This window comes from Thrips palmi, unplaced genomic scaffold (assembly GCF_012932325.1).
Source record: "Thrips palmi isolate BJ-2018 unplaced genomic scaffold, TpBJ-2018v1 HiC_scaffold_10, whole genome shotgun sequence".
Taxonomy (NCBI): domain Eukaryota; kingdom Metazoa; phylum Arthropoda; class Insecta; order Thysanoptera; family Thripidae; genus Thrips; species Thrips palmi.
The window spans coordinates 5,894,806-5,915,934 of NW_023144621.1; the positions used below are offsets into that span (position 1 = coordinate 5,894,806).

Below are 21,129 nucleotides of genomic sequence, written 5' to 3' on the forward strand. Positions count from 1 at the left end.
GCGGCTGTAATGACAGTAATCCCCGAGTACAGCCCGGCTGTAGCGCGCGGCCAGCGGGGCGGGGCCACGGCTTGGGCCACGGCTTGGCCGGCGCGGGGTCGGCCGCTCCAGGAATGTCTCCAGACGCCGTTGGAGTCACTGCAGTCACTGGAGTCACTGAGTCACTGGAGTCACTAGAGTCACTGAGTCACTGAGTCACTGGAGTCACTAGAGTCACTGAGTCACTGGAGTCACTGGAGTCACTGGATACACTGGAGACACTGGAGACACTGGAGTCAATGGAGTCAATGGAGTCACACCAGTGTCACACCAGCGCATATTTTACATTGATTTTAAATAGCTTGTTATTTTTATTTAACAATTTTCAATTTTTTTTGCAACGGATGGTTGGCAAGAGAAACGGCGGATATTCACCGGGGCGTCCAAACTGTTTCAAACAGGGTGTGGCTTGGACGCGTGAAGCTCGGTGCATCAGCCATTGTGTGTGTGTGTGTGTGTGTGTGTGTGTGTGTGTGTGTGTGTGTGTGTGTGTGTCCGTCCGTCCGATCCATTTCCAAACTCTGTTTCTGTTATCCGCCCATGTCAAATTACCCATGTTGCGTTCCGTGTGTGTGTGTGTGTGTGTGTGTGTGTGTGTGTGTGTGCGTGCGCGCGCGCGCGTGTGTCCCAGTGATTGGCATCATGGTGAGCCCGACGTCCTCGCCCTGCCCAACTGTTGCGGGTCACAGTACCCTGGTAGAACTTGGATGTGGTTGGAGATCGGATTTCACATCCAAGTCGGTCCATTTTCTTCCAGACATCCAAATTCATCCATTTCCCCTCCTACCCTGACATCCAGTCACATCCATACTCGTCCATACATCTCCCTGACTCCGGGCGACTCCACTCCGTCCAACGACATTCGGGCGGGGTGTCAAGGAAAGAAGGAGCCATGGAGGGAAGGGGGTTAGGCGAAGGAATGCCGGTGATGAGTGGTGTCTTGGTGGAGGTGTGGGTGAGGGGCAGGATGTAAAAGGGTTTAAAGGTGCTTGGGAATCCCCGGGAAATGGTTTTTTGGAAATAAGGGGGTTTTGGTGGGGCCCGGGGGTGCGGGTGTGAAGGGAGAGGAGGTTGGGAAAGGAGGGGGAGGGGGGGTGTTTTTTGGAAGTAAACCCGGAGTCGGGTGAGGGGGCAGGGGGGTGAGGAGGGGATGGTGCGGGGGTTTTTGGGTAAGGATGTCTAGAGTGGATCAGGGGGATAAAACGGATACGGGAGGGTTACTAAAATTATGGGTACTGAATGGAGTCTGGGCTGTCAGGGAACGGTTGGATAATGGAGCCCTTTGGAGCCTGGAGTCTGGAGTTGGATTTTTAAAGGGGGGCACACCAGGGATTCAAAATAAAATTGGTATGTATTTATTAACATTATTCCTGGACGTCAAGAAACGAATCCAAGTCGCCTTTAAAAAGGGGTTTCAAACGGGGTTTTTGGACCTGCCCCGGTTTTAATTTGTGGTGTTTGTTTTTGGGGTTGGGTGGGTGGGTGGGGTTCCGCCCCCGTTCCGCCCTTTTCCAAAACCTCGACCCGGGAAAACCCATGTTGCCTGTGGGGTGGTTGTTTTTTTTTGGGTTTCCGTGCCCCCCTTTCCCGTAGGCCTTCAGTATCCCGAGGCCGCCCATTTCCCGGGTAAATGCACAGTTTCTCCTCCTCGAAACTTTTTTTCCGGTTTAATTTGCGGTTTCCCCAAATCCTTCCCCTCCTAGGGGGCCCCAAGACCCCGGGGGTTTGTTGGGGCCTCGGGAACCGGCGACAGGTTTGAGCTTTCCACGTTGCAGTGGCGAAGCTGAAATCGGTCCATTCCCGCGGCACGCCGTCGACGGCGGCATCCACTGGGCCTTATCAATAATTCATACCGCCCGGCGTTTTGAGTTTTCGAGCGTGATGACGATGATCGGCCCGCCTTCCGAACGCTCCGGAGCTTTCGGGTCGACTTCGGCGACATGGCGGGCACGGCGGAGACGAGACGGGACACTTGGGGGGCGCACGGGCGGCGTGGCGGCGTGGATGTGGGCGAGCGGCGAGAGCGGCGAGAGCGCCACGCCCTACCCCTTCCCTTCCCCTTCCCTTCCCCTTCCCTTCCCCTTCCCTTCCCCGCGACGCATCCAAATGACTGCCCGGAAGTCGAGGGCACCGTTCCAGGAAAGGGACTCTACCCATCGCTAGGCTTGAAAAATCCAGAGCCCTCAAAAAGAAAAAGTTAAAAAAATTGATGGCGCCGGCGGTACTTGAACCCGGACCCGCCGCATACCTGTTGATTTGGCAAGCACCCCGCGTGGCGCGACCGGGCGGCCCCGTGCCGTCCCTCACAACGGAGGCATTTCCCCAAAGTTTCTGGACGGGCGCCAGTGTGTGCGCGTGGTGGCTCCAACCTTTGTACTCCGACACTGCCAAGAGAACAGCAGCGCGCCAAAAACTCTGATTCATAATCGCGCGCCAAAACCGAGAAGAGGACGACGCCTAGCTGGTGATACGCGTTGCAACGAGGCGCTCTGCACGGGGATTATTCGCTGGCTGAGTCACCGCCCAGACACACAGACAGACAGACAGACAGACAGACAGACAGACAGACAGACAGACAGACAGACAGACAGACAGACAGACAGACAGACAGACAGACAGACAGACAGACAGACAGACAGGCAGACAGACACAACAGTTAGAGCAATTATCAGTATCTCGCTAGGAAGTAATCAATTATTTTTGTTGTAATCGGGGAGCACTTATTTTGGGAACCGATTTGCCAGCCTTTTGCGTTGCACGTGGTTTTGAATAAACCGGCCAAAAGAATCGAGCGGTGTTTCAAAATTTTTCTTTCGTTTTGCGGCCGTGGACTGCGGTTGTACTGTCGTAACCCCAACGGCTCCGCGGCCGACTTGAGCGGATTTCTTTTTTCTGGTTCGGCTCTGGGCGGGGCGGCGGCTGCAGACTCATTCCGACCAGAGTCGCTCCGTCTCTCTCGCACCGCCACGGGACCCCCAATGAGTGCGAGAGGGACGGAGCGATACCACCGTTTCGGGAGCAGCCCGCTGCTGGGACACGAGGGGACAACGCCTTGTCTATAAGTCAGCGGCGTGCTCAGGGAAGGTGTAGTCAGAGAGAGAGAGAGAGAGAGAGAGAGAGAGAGAGAGAGAAGAGAGAGAGAGAGAGAGAGAGAGAGAGAGACGCGTGCTGTCATAACACATTCTTCACACGGATCGTCCGTACGCGCAGGCGACGCAGGGCAGGGCGGGCAGGGCCAACCCGAAAAGGCGCCAGGCGGCCAGCCAAGCCGCCAGCCTCGCCCCACCCACGACCGAATCCAAAGCGACACTTGACAAGGCGATGTGTCCCAACGATAGTAATCTGCAGGGCGAACGCTGTCATTCCCTCAATTTCCCGTTGGATTTCCCTTTGGTCAGGTACATTTTTTAAAATTTCCACGCCTTCCGATGTAGTGTTTTTAAATTTCCACTTCAAAAAGGGCGACGGAAAGGATGAGTATTCGAACCCTGGATCTTTGCGTTCTGCGCTGCGCACTGCAAGATGACCCCCGCGACCGGGGCGAGCCAGTCGGGGCATGTCCGGTGATGCGTCTGTCGATTCGAGCCGGCCTTCAGAGGTTTCGATCCACGCCCAGCGCTGTCACGTACGTCACTACACTGTACCCCGCCGGGTATCTGTTTCCGACGATGCGACGCTACACTGTGACTGTCAGTGCCGCGACACAGTGCCACGACACTGTTGCAGTGGTCAGACAGCGAGACGCATCGAGGCCGTCGACGCGATCCATTACTCCCGGGGCACAGTGGGCCAGAAGACCGGTGGAGGCGGCCAAACCTCTAGACGCGTTTTGAGCTCCAGAGTCGCTAAATGGGACTCGAACCGAACGTGTGACCCCACCAATGGATTGCTCTCCGAACGAGGATTCCATTGGTGGGGTCACACTTTCGGTTCGAGTCCCACTTAGCGACTCTGGAGCTCAAAACGCGTCCAGAGCATTGGCCGCCTCCACCGGTCCTCTGGCCCACTGTGTGGGGCTAATACGGGGATGAAGTGGGTTTCGCGTGTAATGAACGATATTTCTGTTCACCCCCTCCCCTCCCCCATCGGTCATTCATATTGTGGGTTTCACTTGCGATTTCGGCGCCGCGGCACACATTATCGTGTTTCTCTGTCTGTCAGCGAGGCGTTGTTGGCCTCAAGCCGCGCCGCGCTGTCTCTCTCGCACCCGCTCGCACCCCCTGCGTACCGGACGGGCGGCCCGCGAGTGCGAGAGAGACGGAGCGGGCCGCCGCGGCGCGTCGCGGTGCCAGCGGGTCCATTACCGGCCGGGCGGTCCACGCCCGCGCCCACACTGCGGGGTCAGCCGCGAGGACAACGCCGAGCATTTTGAACGGAAAATAAAGGAGTACGCGAAAAAATAGACTCCACTCAAAGGTCAATCAAACAGGAGAAAGCGAAAAAAAATTTAAGGATTATTTTAAATTTAATTTTGAAAGAAAACCGACAAAACCGATGTACTTCTGGTTGGTTTCTTTTAGTTAGGACCTGTAAATAGGAGCAAAAGCTCACAAAATCGTAAAATCAAAGATAAGTAGAAATGCGAATCTTTTTTTGTGACAAGCGGCGTGGCGACTTGTCACGATCTGGCACGCGTCACGTCGGAGCAGTACCGTGACGTGACGGCTGACTGCGGAGTGGGGCGGCTGGACTCGCTGCGATTGGCTGAGAGGCGTGGCGGGGCGTGGCGGGGCGTGGCGGGGCGTGGCGGGGCGGGGTGGGGTCAGCATCCCAGCGCTGCAACAGGTGCCGCGGTAGCGTGAGGCCCCCTAGCTGGCGCCGGCCTACGGACAGGCAGTGCGGAGCGGTGTGGCGTGGCGGGGCGAGGCGGGGAGCTGACGCGAACAACATTCAGCAGCGTCAGCTCCGCGCGGTGGGCAGTACACAAGCGCGACAAGGGCCCTCGCGCAGTACGAATACGGGTACGGGTCGCCGCCAGCGTTATCGGGGATATAGCTCAGTGGTAGAGCATTCGACTGCAGATCGAGAGGTCCCCGGTTCAAACCCGGGTGTCCCCTTCTTTTTCACTAAGTGGTCTCTTTTCCCTAATGGTAACCTCTGCGCGCCTACAAATGCTGCATTGAACTGGGGTGCTTCATCGGGGGATATAGCTCAGTGGTAGAGCATTCGACTGCAGATCGAGAGGTCCCCGGTTCAAACCCGGGTGTCCCCTTCGTTTTTTTATTTTCTGTATGCCCGGGGCCCCCTCCACTGGGCACAGGCCAGGCGACCCGGAGGCTTGCCGGCTTAGCCAGCGGCTTTACCCTTTTTGCTCTCATTGTAATAAAATGATATTCACCAATCAGAACGCCGCGTGGCAAGGCGAGGCTCGCGCCATGGAGCCCCGCGCGGAGCAGCGCGCAGCGCCCATTTCCATTTCAAAGAAGCGGCCGAATAATCCCATCCACACTCCGGGAGGGAGGGGAGCAGGGAGAGGAAGAGGGAGGATGACAGTAAACGGGGCAGAGAGAGAGAGAGAGAGAGAGAGAGAGAGAGAGAGAGAGAGAGAGAGAGAGAGAGAGAGAGAGAGAGAGAGAGAGAGTTGGAGGGTGAACACTGTTTGGGGACGGCACGAGTGAAGCGGGAAGTGGCCGCATCCCGGAGGCCGGCGCGGCCGGAGCCCCTGACGGCGGCGGGGTGGGCCGCCCCGCGGCACAGCGGTGTCGCGCGGCGCACGCGTTGCCTACCTCCCAGGCGTTTTGAGCTCCAGAGTCGCTAAACGGGACTCGAACCGAGCGTGTGGCCCCACCAATGGATTCCTCGCTCGGAGAGCAAACCCTTTGGTGGGGTCACACGTTCGGTTCGAGTCCCATTTAGCGACTCTGGAGCTCAAAACGCGTCAAGAGTATTGACCGCCTCCACCGGTCTACTCTGGCCCACTGTGCGGAACGCGACGGAACGCAGGCAGCCAGATGCAAATTCAGCAGCAAAAAAACGAACCGCCGGCGCGGTGTTTCACTGTTTTACCCCCGGCGGGCTGTCCGGCAGGGCTCGGCCAGGGCGGACGCTCGGCGCATATAATATGGTACGAATGGTAGGCACCCGGTACGCAGTGCACACCACGGCGCGGCACGGCGCGGCACGGCGCGGCACGGCGCGGCATATCCCGGAGGATGGCTGGGTCGGGATGGCGCGTAGCGAGCGTCGCGCGGCCGGGATGCTTTGTGCTGTCAGTGGGCTGCCGGGCTGCCCCTGGCTGTCGCCGGCACTGCTAAAAACGGCAGCGGGGGGATAAATAAATTAGCCACGCATTAAATTGTTGTTTGCAGTGTACACACGGCCGCGACGACGGCGGTCAGAAGCGCCACGAAGATCAATGCGGACACATGCACGCACACATACACACACGGGGATGCATACGCGCGCGCACTCGCACACACCACACACAACACGCACGCACACAGTGACAACTACCTTAAATTGTCGCCACGTCTATGTACCTCCCTCACTATAAATCGAGACGCTGCGCAAAAAAAAAATAGTTGGAAAACACACGTGGAATTTTTCCGTTCCGCATGTGGCGCTTATAGGGGACAATGTTCGGAGAGTGTCCTCCTGATGCCCTCTTTGCTGAATTGGGCGGACGGGGCGGACAGTGGGGAGGGCCGGAGGGACGCCCATGTAGTGGCAAAACCTAAGTCCTCGGTATAGGGCCGGCCGGACGTGTACAGCTGGCCGCTTGATTTATTTGCAGGGCTCGGTTTCTGCGAATTGTGAGCAGAGGCAAAGGACTAAAGGACTGAGTCGCCAGCAGTTCTCACCGGCCGAGCTGGGCCGTGGCAGGGCTCTCTTGAGGAGGCCCTGGAGAGGCATGGAGGGGCGCTCCACCGCGAGGACTCTCCACGAGGACACTGGAGAGGCGAGAGTGTGAGAGAGAGAGAGAGAGAGAGAGAGAGAGAGAGAGAGAGAGAGAGAGAGAGAGAGAGAGAGAGAGAGAGAGAGGCCACTGCAGACTATTGGAGAGGACCAGGAGCAGCCATTGGAAGGGTGTTAGGCTGATAGAAGAGGCTTACACGCATTCACCAATTCATGAAACCGTGATAAACTGGAGAGTCTGGTTCGATTCCACACCCCAGCAAGCCTTGCCCTGTCTCCCTCACACACACATGCGCACTCACACTCACACGCATTCACGCGCTCGGCACTCACACACACGCGCGGAGTCGAGTTTTGACGATCGAGATGGATTGAATCAGTGGGGGGTCCGGGCTGGGACCTGGCCGTGGAGGGGTGGGGCGGGGCGGGGCGGGGCGGGGCGGCGGCAGTAGCGCAGGTGGGGGCAGACTGACATCCGTTTTTGTCGTCAATGACTGACGACTGACAGAGACGACTCACCGGTACAAATAACGACGATCCCTGTCACCTCCCCCTCCCCTTTCCCCGTCCCATGCGTCGAGGTCCTCATATTTCCCCATGACTGCCCAGCAGTAACAACAACAGCTTCATCTGGAACTGGAAGCAACGCCGTCAGCGTTTTAAACTTTCGCACAACTCCCTTATTGCACTTTTCTTGTTTTTTTTCTCCCCGCTTTGAAACGTCACCGCGTTACCTCATCTTCACGATAAAACCCAATATTATAATTCTTGTTTGAAAGTTTTTGGCTGCCGCAAGGGGTTTAAAATCAAAAACAACTGAAGAGCTCTTGAATTCCCTGAAGGCGTTGTCGTTGGGTTCCGAGGCGCATCGCGTTCCCGATTCCGCCTTTCCGTGAACCTCGATAGAAAGCATCACTGTCGAAAATTTCCTCCGGACTCGAGAAAGGGCACTGGAACGAGTGCGCGCTCGCAGAGAGAGAGAGAGAGAGAGAGAGAGAGAGAGAGAGAGAGAGAGAGAGAGAGAGAGAGAGAGAGAGAGAGAGAGAGGGGAGGGAGGGGGAGGGGGCTGCCGGCGTCCCCAGGGGCCTATCTGTCCAGATATCTGCTGCGATTGCGAGGCGTCCCCAGAAGCGAGGCGCCGGGGCCGCGGGGGCCGCGGGGGCCGCGGGGGCCGCGGTGGGGCCTGCAGGGCCTGCAGGGCCTTAGGGCCGCGTCGCGTCTCGTCGCAGCCACGGCCACGGCACCGGGAAGGCCTCGGCGACAGCCGGCGGGCTGCGTCCGGACAGCGCGGCCGTCGCCCCGTCTCTCTCACTCGCACTCAGGGGGCGTGCCCAAGGCGTGCCGCACCGTGGCGCACGGGTGCGAGAGAGACAGATGCCCGTTCGGCATCAGCCCACTGCATGTGGGAAAGGGCTCCGGTGGACCGGGCCGGGCCGCGAACGGCGACCAGGCTGGACAGACACCCCAAAAACAACAACAAAAACAAAAACACGGTTTTTGAAGGTTTTCCTTGCACGTAGAACTTGTGCTTCGCAATACGTTCTCCAGGAGTCGACCGCTAAAATTTCAAATAGCAGGAAAAGTGGAGGCTTGTGCACAGCATGCTGGGCTTGGGAGTTGTTCCGGTAACAGACTCATCCATGGCGTGGGGATAGTGGTCTCAGCTGGTGGGGCGGGGCGGGGCGCCTTTGGGGCACGGGACGCAGTGCATCGGCATTGTCTCGAGCCAGACCGCCGCGCCGCGCCCCGCCGCGCCCCGCCGCCCCGCGCCCCGAACCGTCCACCAGGTCTAGGTCTAGGATACAATGGTGTTAGGTAATGTTTGCCTTTCCTACACAATGCTGCTGCCGTTTTGCGTGTCGGCAACTGGAGTAAAACGTAACTTGTCATAACTCTTTTCGAAGATGGGTGGTGCAGTAGTACGTGGCCAGCAAAAAGAAAAATACAACGTGAATTTCAGCATTTTTGATAGAATCCCTCAAAAGAGCAGCGAAAGGGCAACAAAAAAAATAATGAAAAGTGTTGTGCGAGGTGGACACACGCACACACACGCACACATGTAAACAGTCGAAACAAAAGTCCCTCCTAGTGGTTGTTGTTGTTTCTTTGTTGCTCGCAGTCGCCGTCAAGTCGCATTGGTGAATCCGCGCCTGAGCCCCGCCCGCCCCGCCCCGCCCCGCCACCGCACGCCCGAGATTCGATGCATATTTTCCAGGTACGCAGAGGGAAAGAGAGAGAGAAAGAGAGAGATAATGACGACAGTTTGGTATGCAAAGCCAGCCCCCCCCCCTCTCTCTCTCTCTTTTCCCCCTCCGCAGAGTCGATGCAGTGTCGGTCCCCCCGACCTTGGACTGCATCCGAGAACTGCCAAACTCAATTTATTACACCTTGCATCTTTCGGTCACAAGTCAGGAGGGAAGGCAATGCGAGAGAGGAAAGGGGGGGGGGGGGCGCCACCGCTCCTTCCTATCGAAAACGTAAACGAACTGTCAATGCATGTGCCCGACGAGGCTCCAGGCTCCAGACTGCTCCCAGCTCCAAGCCCCAGGCTCCAGGGCGCACCGTCCAGCTTGTCCGAGGCGCGAATCCCGGAGAGGCGACATGCACGGCAGCCGGAGCCACGGGCAGGCCGTCGGGGGCGTGCGAGAGAGACGGAGCGACGCAGGCGCCGTTCAGAATCGGCCACCGACCCGACACTTGGCAAAAAGAGGACCGCCGTGTCTCCGTACTTAGTCTTGCCATTCCCAAGACATAGAGAGCCAGACGGACGGACGGAAAGCAGACAGACAGGCGGACGGACAGGCAGACAGACACAGACAGAAGGACAGGCAGGTCCAGCAGCATCCTGAAGAGCGCCTCTGCAACATAATTACCAGCTCCCTTCATACATTACAGGCGAGGGCTGCAACAGCAGCCACCCCCTCCCCTACCCCTCCACCGATTTCCCCCCTCCGCCGGTCCACCCTCACACTCTAAATCTCCCCCCTCCATCCCCCTCTCCTTCCACACCCGAGTCCACCTAATAACATAGCTTTACTTTTATAGGCGAAAAATTGCACCTCAACCTCAACATAGTTTCAGAGTTATACATTTTTTACGACATGCCCCCCTCCCCTCCTGCAGCCTCCGACTCCCTGATCTTGGCCGTAAGCGGTACTTGCTGTCTTTCTTTTTATCTCGGAAACTTTGAGCGTGATTTACCCGGGGTGTTCTATGCGTGCACGAGGGGCCCACGTTCAAATCCCAGATAAAAATCAAGTTTTTCTTTCTTTTTTTTGTAGTCGTGCGTGTTTGTGGCTTTCTTCGAGGCGACGGGGCGCGGCCTCGCGGTCCGCGCCACGGTCCGCGCGGCGGCAGCGGCGGCAGCGGCACTAAACGTCAGCGGGTGACGTGTTTAGAGGATCGTTACACGTCGCACCAAATTACGGATCAAGTGGCCAATTTTTGTGGGGCGAATATTTTTATTATTTTGACCAATGCCCGCCGTGCGCGGATGCCGGCCGACGCTTGCTCTGGAAGTTGGCGTTATGTGCTCCTGGAACGGTGTCTGCAGAGAGAGGGAGAGAGAGAGAGAGAGAGAGAGAGAGAGAGAGAGAGAGAGAGAGGCGCGCGCACACAAACACAGACACACACACACACACTCGCACACACGACATGATTGGCAGGCGCTCCTCCGCTATCCAAATCAGAGGCCGGCCAACACAATATCCACCATAAAACCCTGGCCAGGCGTGCGGGCCGCTCTCCTAGCCAACGGCGCGGCGGCGCGGCGGCGCGGCTCCCTGTGGCTGGAGGCACAAACACGCGGCAACACGCACGCGCGGCCTAACCGCCGGCTACCGGCGGCCCCGCCGCGGCCCCGTGCCGGCGCCAGCGCGTTCGAACACGTACACTGTCGGAGAGACGCCGGCGAGACGCCGCCACCGTGGTGGCGGAACGGAACGCGCGGGACGCGACTCAGCAGGAGCGGAGCCAGCGAGGGAAGTCCACCTTGAAGGCAGGCAAACAGTGGCACTGGGCCCCTGTGGGTGGGCAACTTTTGACACACCCACACACACACTGAACCCGTCCCTGGATCCGCCCCCTGAGACTTGGGTGTTTTCGCAAGCCGTCTGCGACCACAACTGCCTGTTTTTGCTTATCGCGGGAAGCCAGATAGCAACACAGTTTTTGGCCGCTTCCCAAAACAATACATTTTTAAAGACTCTCTCGCGCTTTCTCGGGCTCACTGCGAAAAAGTCGACTGAATTTCAGAAGGGTTTCAGTTATGTCGACTGTAAGCTGAATGGGCCTTGGTCGGTTTAACATCACTAGGAATGTCAACTGAATTTGAGTCGATTCCATTGTAACTTTTTCCGCAGTGCACCTGGTTTCTAAAATGATGCGCATGATGGACAGGAAGCCAAAATGGTGGAGTACGCGGCCCTTTCGGCCCCGTCTCACCTACAGTGTACACACCAGTGGCTACCGGGGGGACGGGGGGGGGGGGGGGTATTGGCCGAGCAATGCGCCGGCCGCGCCGGGCAGCGCCGCACCGCGCCTGTAGAGTGTAGAGGAAAATTGTCCTCATTTATTCCCTATCGTTGGCTCCGATGCGCCGCGTGTATACCTACACTGCGCACAGTGGGCCAGGAGACCGGTGGAGGCGGCCAAAACTCTAGACGCGTTTTGAGCTCCAGAGTCAATAAACAGGACTCGAACCGAACGTGTGACCCCCGCCAATGGATTCCTCGCTCGAAGAGCAATCCATCGGTGGGGTCACACGTTCGGTTCGCGTCCCATTTAGTGCCCTGGCGATAGGCCGCCAGGCGGTTGCCTACCCGGCCCGGCGGACTGGGGCGAGGCAGACTTTGGCCCGCGCTCTGCAGACTGCTTCCGCAACGGAGTCGCTCCGTCTCTGTCGCCCCCACGGGGCGGGCCGCGGGCGTGCGAGAGAGACGGAGCGACGGCTGTTGGCTCGGCAGGTGGCGGTCTACATGTGGTGGCCCCGCGACCTCCGCGGTGGCAAGGCGGTGAGGCGGCAAGGCGATATCGGCTACCTGGGCTTTGTTAGTACATTATACATGCGCTGCCTGCCGGCCCCCGAGACCCACAAGACCCGCGAGACCGCCACCAACCGCCACCGGGGCCGTCCCGGAACCGCGTGACGTGGCGGCGTGCTGCGTTCGGCCGCCCGATGCAAACAGTTCAACAAAAAATATAATTTAAAAATATAATTCAAATGATTATGAAACTTTTTTGTTGTAAGTTAGATCGGATTTTGCGTAGCTTAGATTCACAGCAACGTGCAGTTGAAACGGAAAGTCGAGATGGGGTCTGAACGTCGAAGCTTCCAACGCGTTGGATAACAAAATCATGCAAAAATTGAAACGAACCCTTTTTCCCCATCTCCATTGCCTTCCTTTTTCCGTAGGACAGCCGGCGTAAAATGCAAGTGTAGGCTGCGCTACGCTACACTAGGAGGCCCGTGCGTGCCGACGCGCCGCGGCGGGGACCGTGCCTTGCAACAGAGCCCCGGGGCCCGGCCGGCCCGGCCGAGCCGCATGCGTCTCATGTTTTTATTTGCTCGATGCGCTCCGAGTGGTTTATTCGAAGGGTTTCGCAGGGCGTTATTTTACGGCAAAAGGGAGTGACTGAGTGCCTGGAAACGATTCGTGGAGACCTCCTCCCCGACGTCCCCCTCCCCCCCTCCCCCTCCACCGCCGCCCACTCCCAGCAACGTCCAGCAGAGGGCGAATTTTCACACTCCGCCAGCACTCCGCGCTCCGTCACCGTCCGTCCATCCGTGTCGCGCACACTGTGACTCGGCTTCGTTCACGCCCAAGTTACTAGCATTGCTGTTGTTGTTTTCTTGGCGGTGCACCACTTTGAACAACAACAACAGGCGCAGCGTGCAACATAACCAAAAAGCAGTGGTTACGAGGCGCAATTACCCAAGAGAAATGGCCGCCTCGCCTCCTGCTTTTATTTTTCCAATTCCCGTCAAGAAATATTGGTTTTTGATAAAGGCTGTGCAGTTTGTTGCAGTTTGGTAAGGCTTGTCGTGAGACGTAACGGTCCGCCGGCGCGTTGCACTTTTTATTTTATTTTTGATTTTAGTTTTATTATTTTTCAGGCCGGGCGGTTGGGCGCAATTTGAGGGATTTCGCAAGCGGACCGACCAACCCGTTGTTGCAGTTGGCGCCACTGGAACGACGTGTGCGATGCGCCGCTCCTTTCGACGGCCTGTAGAATTATCGTAAAAATGCCGTTGGAGTGTGTGGCCAGCCTGATTCCGAGAGCCGCACAGGTGCGAGAGAGACAGCAAGGGCTGCAGCGGGGCGCAGGGCGGCCACACAGTGCACAGTGCCCATGGGCCAGAAGACCGGCGCAAGCGGCTGAAACTCCGAACGCGTTTTGAGCTCCAGAGTCGCTAAGCACTGCTTAGTAAGCAGGACTCGAACCGAACGTGTGACCCCACCAATGGATTCCTCGTTCTGAGAGCAATCCATTGGTGGAGCCACACGCTCGGTTCGAGTCCCATTTGGCCGCCAGGCCGGTGGTCCCGAAGTGCCCCGAAGTGCGTCATGCTGGCCCCGGCGGCCCTCCCGGCCCTTGCCCCCGCCCGCATTAGCATGGCGCGGTCAGGCCTCGGGCCAGGCCGTCGGACTCACCTAGCATCTTGCTGAGGTCGGCGTTGTGCAGGTCGGGGTTCTCGTCGGCCAGCTTCTTCCGCTCCACCTTGGCCCACACCATGAAGGCGTTCATGGGCCTCCGGATGCGCTGCTCCTTGAGGGTCTTGTTGGAGAGCTGCGCGTGCGGCGGCAGCTGCGGCATCACTTGCGGGTGGTACATCCAGTGCAGGTCGGAGCCCGGCATCAGCTGCGGCGCCATGCCCAGGTCGCCGTCGAGGGGCGAGTCCATGGCGCCGTAGCCGCCGAGCGAGCCGGCCAGCGCGCCGCCCATGTCGTCCATCATCCTGAAACACACAGGGCGCCGTCAGCGACATGGAGGACCACGTGGAGGTTGCTACCCATTTTCATCACAGGTGCATTACCGAACGTGTGACCCCACCGAGGGATTGCTCTCCGAACGAGGAATCCATTGGTGGGGTCTCACGTTCGGTTCGAGTCCGGAGAATTTTGGCCACCTCCAACGGTCTTTTGGCCCACTGTCTAAGGTGAACGCCCTTGTGGGTGACCGAGCAGGCCGAGGCGGCCGTCTTGCAGTTCGGCATTGCGAAGGCCAAGCGGTGGCGCCTTCCTTAAAGGGACGCCCAAATCACCACCGTCTGGTGCATCGCCGTCCCCCCCCCCCCTCCTCCCCGGCGGCGCGGAATGCCTCGGTAAACGCATGGCCTTTGCCCCTGGTGCACTGCCAGTGCACTGCCAGCGTTGGAGTCTCGCCTAGACTCTCGTCTAGCCGAGCCGGCCGGCGGCGCGTTCGGAAACGGTGCCCCGAAACCACCACCGGGACATCACTATAAAACAATCTCGAAACGATCTTGGAAAGGCGCGGAAAACGGCGCGTTTGAAATTCGCGCCACTCGGCACGCGGCGCGGCCGGCGCGGCGGGGCGGCCCGGCGAGAGGCTAGCCGGCCTATGTCGGCATGTCGCTGTAAATTTGAGGCGAGTATTTACGATCGGACGGCGCGGCGGCCGGGCAGAGTGAGTGAGTGAGCGCGTGAGTGAGCGAGTGCGAGTACGTCGGGTACCTCCCATCCGCTGGCAGGCTAGGAAGGGCGCGCGGAGGGCTATGTTCCGAGCGGCGGGCCGCCCCGCCCCGCCCCGCCCCGCCCCGCCTCCACGCCGACACAGGTTTGCAACATTCTGCAGAGCAAAGTAGTAGTTTGGCACCCCCGGCGCGGTGCGCGCGGTGCCGCTCCATTCCCGACGCGTCTGCGGCGTCATCGCAGAGAGGAACGAGAAGAAGGCGAAGAAGACCGCCTCGGAAGAAGATTCGCCTTTCGCTGTCGACAGCGTGGCGGGAAAATAAAAACCAAACGCCTCTCTCCTAAAATATTTTCAGGTTAAATCCACTAAAATTTGGTTGTGCCATGCCATTTCGGACTAAAATTTAATCAGGAAAACTGAAATCAGTGGGTAGACTTGGGCCCATATTTTGGAGAAGCTGACATCCTTTTTGAAATATTTTGTAGACCAGTAATTTTTGGTTATGTCTGCGGTGGCCCAGGTGGCCGCTGCAGTGGCAGCGATCTGTATTGGCACAAAGAAGCGAGGCCCAACGCGAATGCGCGTAACTGAGGCCTTCGGAAACGGCCCTAACTGGCCGGCCGGTCGCCTGATAGCGGCTGCAGGTGAACAACCCGATATCGGCAGCGAGGCTATCCTTGCCGGCCGAAGCTCGCCGAAGCTTCGAAGGTCGCGGTGTGCACCGAGCTTGCATTCTCATTGGCTCAACGTACACTGTTTGTGTCCCCCTCCCACTCCCTCCGCGGCCCTCTGCCTTTCTCTCTCGCACGCCTCGTTCGATGACGCCACCTCAATGAGCGCTATCGCGGCCCAAAATATGACCACATGTGACCGCACTGTTTTGTCAGTCACTGCGCCGTCCGTGGCGCGGTGGACCAGACGACGGGCGGACACAAAGACAGACAGACAGACGGACACACCCTGGCAGTGTGTGCAGCAGGTGACATTTGGAAACGGTGCGTTCGATTTCAATTGCCTTGGCTTCCCGGTCGCTTCCCGGCGGGCCCCGCCCATGCGAGAGAGAGAGAGAGGAGAGAGAGAGAGAGAGAGAGAGAGAGAGGGAGAGAGAGAGAGAGGAGAGGAGAGAGAGAGAGAGGAGAGAGAGAGAGAGAGAGAGAGAGAGAGAGAGAGGAGGAGAGAGAGAGAGAGAGAGAGACGTAGAGGAGAAGAGGGAGAAACATAGAAAGGCAGCAGCGTGTGAGAGCCAGTGGTGACCGATAGCGCGATAAGACTGTACTGACCCAGGCAGTGTGTCAGTAAACAGAATCATAATATTGGCAAGTCACAAATGCGAGAGCCAAACTCTCTCATCACTGACACACCCCTCCGCTAAGACTGGCAGTAAGTAGAACATCCCGTCAACAACAACAACTATAAACACCTACAGCAGCAACAACAACAGCAACAGCTTCAGCAGCGTCGCTGACACTGACGTCCCACGTCTGGCGTTGTTCCACTGGACGCTCACGGTAATAGCGACCCCGCGACCCCCGTCCCTGTCTCTGCCTCTCCCCCCCCTCCCCCCTCTCTCCCTTTTGCTGCCCTCAGAGAGAAAACATTCAAATAGAACTGGTGCACCTGATTACATGGCCTCCTCCTCTAGGTGCCTCTCCACTGTATCGCAGCCGAGTCATGCGCTGACCGAGCGTAATAACAATTCGGATTTCCCGGAAAATGCCAGCGGGAAGAAAAACAACTACAGCTGTCAGCGGCGAAGGAAAATGTAAAGGGATGACCATCAAACAGAGAGATGAAAATAATTTCCTGACATGGTTCCACGCCCTGCAAAATACAGTTACATCCGACTTAATCAGTCGATCAGTTAAAGTTTTTCGGCTGAACCCTAGCGAAGAGTTTATTGAAGTTGCAGTCGCTCCAGAGTCACTAAATGGGACTCGAACCGAATGTGTGACGCCACCAATGGAATCCTCGTTCGGAGAGCATTGCATTGGCGGGGTCACACGTTCGGTTCGAGTCCCATTTAGCGACTCTAGAGCTGAAAACGCGTGTAGAGTTTTGGCCGCCTCCACCGACTTTCTGGCAGATCCACTGTGGGGCCCTCCTGGATACAGAAGAAGACACGCGAGCCGCACGCGGGGTGAAGCAAGACACTGTTTTTGAACCAGTCTCGGCGAAATGCCGCGGGTTGTTGCAAAACATGTCCACGTTGGCGCTTATCTGCGTGCTTCGGGCTTTTTGTCAACATGTGCCGCGGTTTTTGAAGGGAAGGCGAGGCTGCCGTCTCACGGCCTGTTGAGTCCGGAGCGGTGCGTGCCACGGAAGGGGACCTTGCTCAGCCTAACTACTCCACTCTCGTTATATCCTAGGGAAGGACTCGAATCTAACTTGGAAGGGTACCGGTGGATTGCTCGTTCGGTGGGCAATCCATTGGTGGGTCACACGTTCGATTCGAGTCATATTTCAGGAAACGGCGCAGTTGAAAACGTGCGTGAGGTCCAGCAGTTGACGTCACGCGCAAGAGCAGACACTGCCCGTCAGACTGCGCGGCGTTGCGCATCAGCCGCTGCACTGCGAGACCAGCCAAGGCCCTGCCTGGAGGACTGGGGCCTTACCTGGGGGATCGACGGTCCTTTGGAGGGGCCTTGGAGACACCATCCAGATAATTCTACTATCGCGGGGCCGGGCCGCGCTGGGCCGCGCTGGGCCGCGCTGGGCCAAGCCTCAAGGCGGCAACACGAGGCAGCCGTGCCAAAACACGAGACACATCAATTATGCCGATTAGATAACGAGGACCCCCTGACACGCTGTTGTTGAAGAGAGAAAGGAACAGGGACCAGGTTCGACACCCCGCCAGGGGTCAACTCGTCTAGACGAACCGGGACGACAGTGTCACCAGGTTTGGGAAACTTTTGTCTTCACGCTCTCGTCCAGCTGATAATGTTCTCATCGTTTTGCTGAATTGGGCCTGTGGCCCAATCTCACACATGTCAGGCAGACGAAAAAACTGGAGAGGGAGATTTGACTCGATTCTTCTTCAATCGCTTATCTCTTCCCCGGACGAGGAAAAACAAAAGTGTCATAATTTTTTGCAGCTACGTATTTATTTTTTCACGCAGACGGGTGGCAACCCACACACTCCGTGCGACACTTTTTGGACTTTCCCTCGGCGGCTCCAGCGGAGAAAGCACGCGCGCGTGGCGTGACGTGACGTCACGTGACACTCACGTGACGCGTCCGTGACATCAGAATCTCGGAATAAACCGTCGTTAAACGCGACGACGATAAAACGCGTGAAAAAGGCGCGCGGAAATGAAGGAAGGCGCAGCGGCTTTTAGCGTTCCAATCCAATTTCCGTGCAGTCGCGCAAATCGCAAATCCGACCGCTCTGACCGCGAGGCATTTTTCGCGCCGCTTTACGGACAGGCGCCGCGGCGCCGCGGCGGGCCGCTTCCGGGGTGCGTCGCGCTGTCTCTGTCGCGCTCGCGGCCCGGCCCGTCGGCGTGCGAGGGAGAAGGGCGGCGCTCCGCGGACGACGCGGCGGCGGCGCGTGGCTGCTGGCGCTGCTGGCCGCGGCTCTGGCGGGGTTTGGCGGCCGGCCAGCCCCCCTCCCCCTCAGTGCCCGCGATTTATGCGGCTCATTTACCTGCATCTAAAGGGAGCTGTCGCGTCTCTTTTTCATGCTTCAGGAGATGCGTGAACATCCAAGTGAGCAGTCGGCTACAGGTGTGGGGAGGGCCGAGGGCACGCCACTGCAAGCAGACGGTCGCCACGCCAGTGTGCCCGCCCGGCCCGCGGACTGCTACTTTTATTTTGGTCAGATTGCTGGCGATTTATGTCCCGGCCGCCTAGACGACCCTCGGCACGACCACTGCGCTGTCTTAGGCCAGATCCCCCCAGTAATGCCTTTGAACATGATGTTGATTTGGATTTATGGGACTTCCCTGCCGAGGGGGTGGGGGCAGCTGTCACCCCTCCCCCTTGCTACCCTTCTACCTTTCTCCGAGCCCCCCCCCCCTTCTGGCCCGCCGGTTGGCGGGGGGTGGCGGGGGCGGCGACGAAATGCAGACAGTAAATGATCTTGGCAGCTTCTATTACGAAGCTTGGTGGTCGGCCGCGCGCGGCTCGGCTCGGCTCGGCACGGCCAGTTGCATCTCCGTCTAAATGAGCTTGCTCGCGGAAGGCAGTTTACAAATGCGCGGCGACGACGGTCTAGACCACTTTTCCGCCAGCACTACCACCACCACTCCCAAATCCCACCCGCTGATTGTCACATTTCTCATTTTGTCTTGATTTTTTTTTTTTGCCCGAGTGCTCTGATGTTTGCACCTTGCAGCGATACGTGCGCTGTCTGTCTGTCTGTCTGTCACGTGCGCAAATTCCTAAAGTCGGTCACTGGTTCATTTGGTTTGCCGCGCAAGGACAGTGGGGCAGGACCGAGTATCGGTCACACCTTCGGCTTAGCTAATCTTATCAAGGACACACACCCTGCTAAGTAGCACGCGATAGCTTCGCCATAAAACAACAACAACAAAAGAATGGAAGCCGCGTGAAGAAAGGAAGTAAGAAAGGTCAGTTGGGATTCGAATTTGCGCAAGTCCCGTGATTGAGTATTCAAGGTCAGTAAGTTTCTTGATTGACCTGACAGACAGACAGTCACAGAACAAGACACACAGGCTGTCGGACAGGCGTGATACAGTGCAACCGAAACAAACACTGCAGGAAAGATGGAGCAGAATTAGAGAAACGAACGCCGCGATGTCTGGGCAGGTGCTGGCCCGCCGAGGCCGGCCGAGGCTGGCCGAGGCTGGCGTGCCCGCGCCCTGCACTTGTTGTGGCAGGCTGTGTGATAAATGCAGGCGGCTTAACGTGCACCCTGTACTAATTGGGCAGTTGGTGCCGTCCCTCAAGACCGTCGCCGACACGTGGCTGGCCGGCTAGCTGGACACAAAACGGATTTTTATGTTTTTTTGTTTTTTCTGTTTTTCCTTCTTATGAAATTGGGAAACAATTTTTTCCCATATGAATTGTCTTGAAAAATTTAGTCCAGAGAAATCTGATTTTTGTTTTGTGTTCTTCCTTTATCTTTTTTTTCTTTAGCTTTTTTAAAAAGCAATTTCTATTATTTTCATTCCATATTTTTTCTGTCCCTTCCTCCCCGGTGGAATCGAAAACTCTCGGTGCAGTGGACGCGGCTCGTGACGTGCTGGGCGCGTGGCGCGGCGTGCCGCCTAGCAGTGTGCCGGCTCGTCGTCCCGAACGCCCCGGAGCGCCAATTTGTGCTCCAAATTAGAATATTGCCGCGTAATTAGTGATTGCGCGTTACTGCTTACAGTGCAGTGCTTACGGCTAACGACTGTCCCCGGCATTACGGCTAACAGTGTGGGTGCGCTTCATGAAGTGAACGGTACTTTGCCGGGCAGAAACTAAATTGAGATGAGCGAGCCGGCCACGCGGGGGCGGGTTCGAACCCCGGCGGCGGCGGCCCGATTTCCCCGCCTCTCGTTTAGTAACTGGGTGGCCGTTTTGTGTAGTAAGTTCGTTGCGTGGCGAGAGAGTTTGAAAAGCCCGCGTCAAGGACTCCGGTGCGTGCTTCGATGCGTTTTCGCGGTGCTTGGGTTGGCAGTGGCTCGACGGTCCGCGGCTGGGCGGCGCTACAGTGTGATTTCCAGTGCTTTGCAGTGCTTGGCGGCTTTGGGTGCAACGGCCCGCCTGGGAAACTGTAACGTGTCCCAACGCGGCGCTGCCCCGCCCCGCCCCGCCCCCCCCCCCGCCCCGCCCCGCCCCGCCCCGCCCCGCCCCGCCCCGCCCGCTCCAGCGGCAGGCCGGCAGGCCAAGAAGGCCGCAAGTCCCGCGGCGCCGCCCCGCGCTACGCGGATGTCTGTGGGAAAGCAGGGCCACAGCCTAGACAGCGTTTATAACTGCGCCTGCGTGAGTGCGCGTGTGTGTGTGAGTGTGTGTGTCTGTGTGAGTGAGTGGCACCTAGCGCATGCGCAAAGAAAAAATAAAAACATCAGCAGCAACCGGTACTCGAACCCGGGAACGCTGCCGCCGCCGACGCACTCGACACGATAGCATTCCAACGCTCGAGGCGGCCGAAGAAGTGACAAGTCGCGGACACTGTGCGTTTTGTTGGCGTCGCTTTGCGGTCGACGGGGTCGCGGGTTCGACTCCCCGTAAAGTTGAAGCGGCGTCTGACGGACGATGGCCGGCTGGCCGCGCGGCCCGCCGCGGTGGCCGCGGTCTCGGGAGGGAGAAGGGGCAGGGACAAGGGGGCAGGGACAAGGGGGCAGGGAGAAGGGGGCAGGGACAAGGGGGCAGGGACAAGGGGGCAGGGAGAAGGGGGCAGGGAGAAGGGGGCAGGGACAAGGGGGCAAAGGGAGAAGGGGCAAAGGGAGAAACGAATGGCAGGAGAAGGGCGCAGGGAGAAGGGGGCAGGGACGAAGGGGCAGGAAGGGGCAGGGAGAAGGGGCAGGGAGAAGGGGGCAGGGAGAACGGGGCAGGGACAAGGGGGCAGGGACAAGGGGGCAGCCGTGAACAAGCAATCACCTCATCACCCCCCAATCACCTACCCCGGGATTGAAC

At 58.2% G+C, this 21,129-nt stretch overlaps 1 protein-coding gene and 2 non-coding genes across 3 annotated transcripts in view; 2 read left to right on the forward strand and 1 right to left on the reverse strand.

Moving 5' to 3' along the window:
- LOC117654507 (putative uncharacterized protein DDB_G0271606) overlaps positions 1 to 21,129 on the reverse strand; it is a 77,681-nt gene that overhangs the window by 50,780 nt on the left and 5,772 nt on the right. The window contains exon 2 of the mRNA XM_034401176.1: positions 13,548 to 13,852. Within this exon, the coding sequence (XP_034257067.1) occupies positions 13,548 to 13,851 (304 nt within the window). The 5' untranslated portion in view covers position 13,852. The remainder of the gene's footprint in view (positions 1 to 13,547; positions 13,853 to 21,129) is intronic.
- Trnac-gca lies at positions 5,025 to 5,096 on the forward strand. The gene has a single exon. It is a non-coding gene; the product is annotated as a tRNA-Cys (tRNA).
- Trnac-gca lies at positions 5,180 to 5,251 on the forward strand. Its single transcript has one exon. It is a non-coding gene; the product is annotated as a tRNA-Cys (tRNA).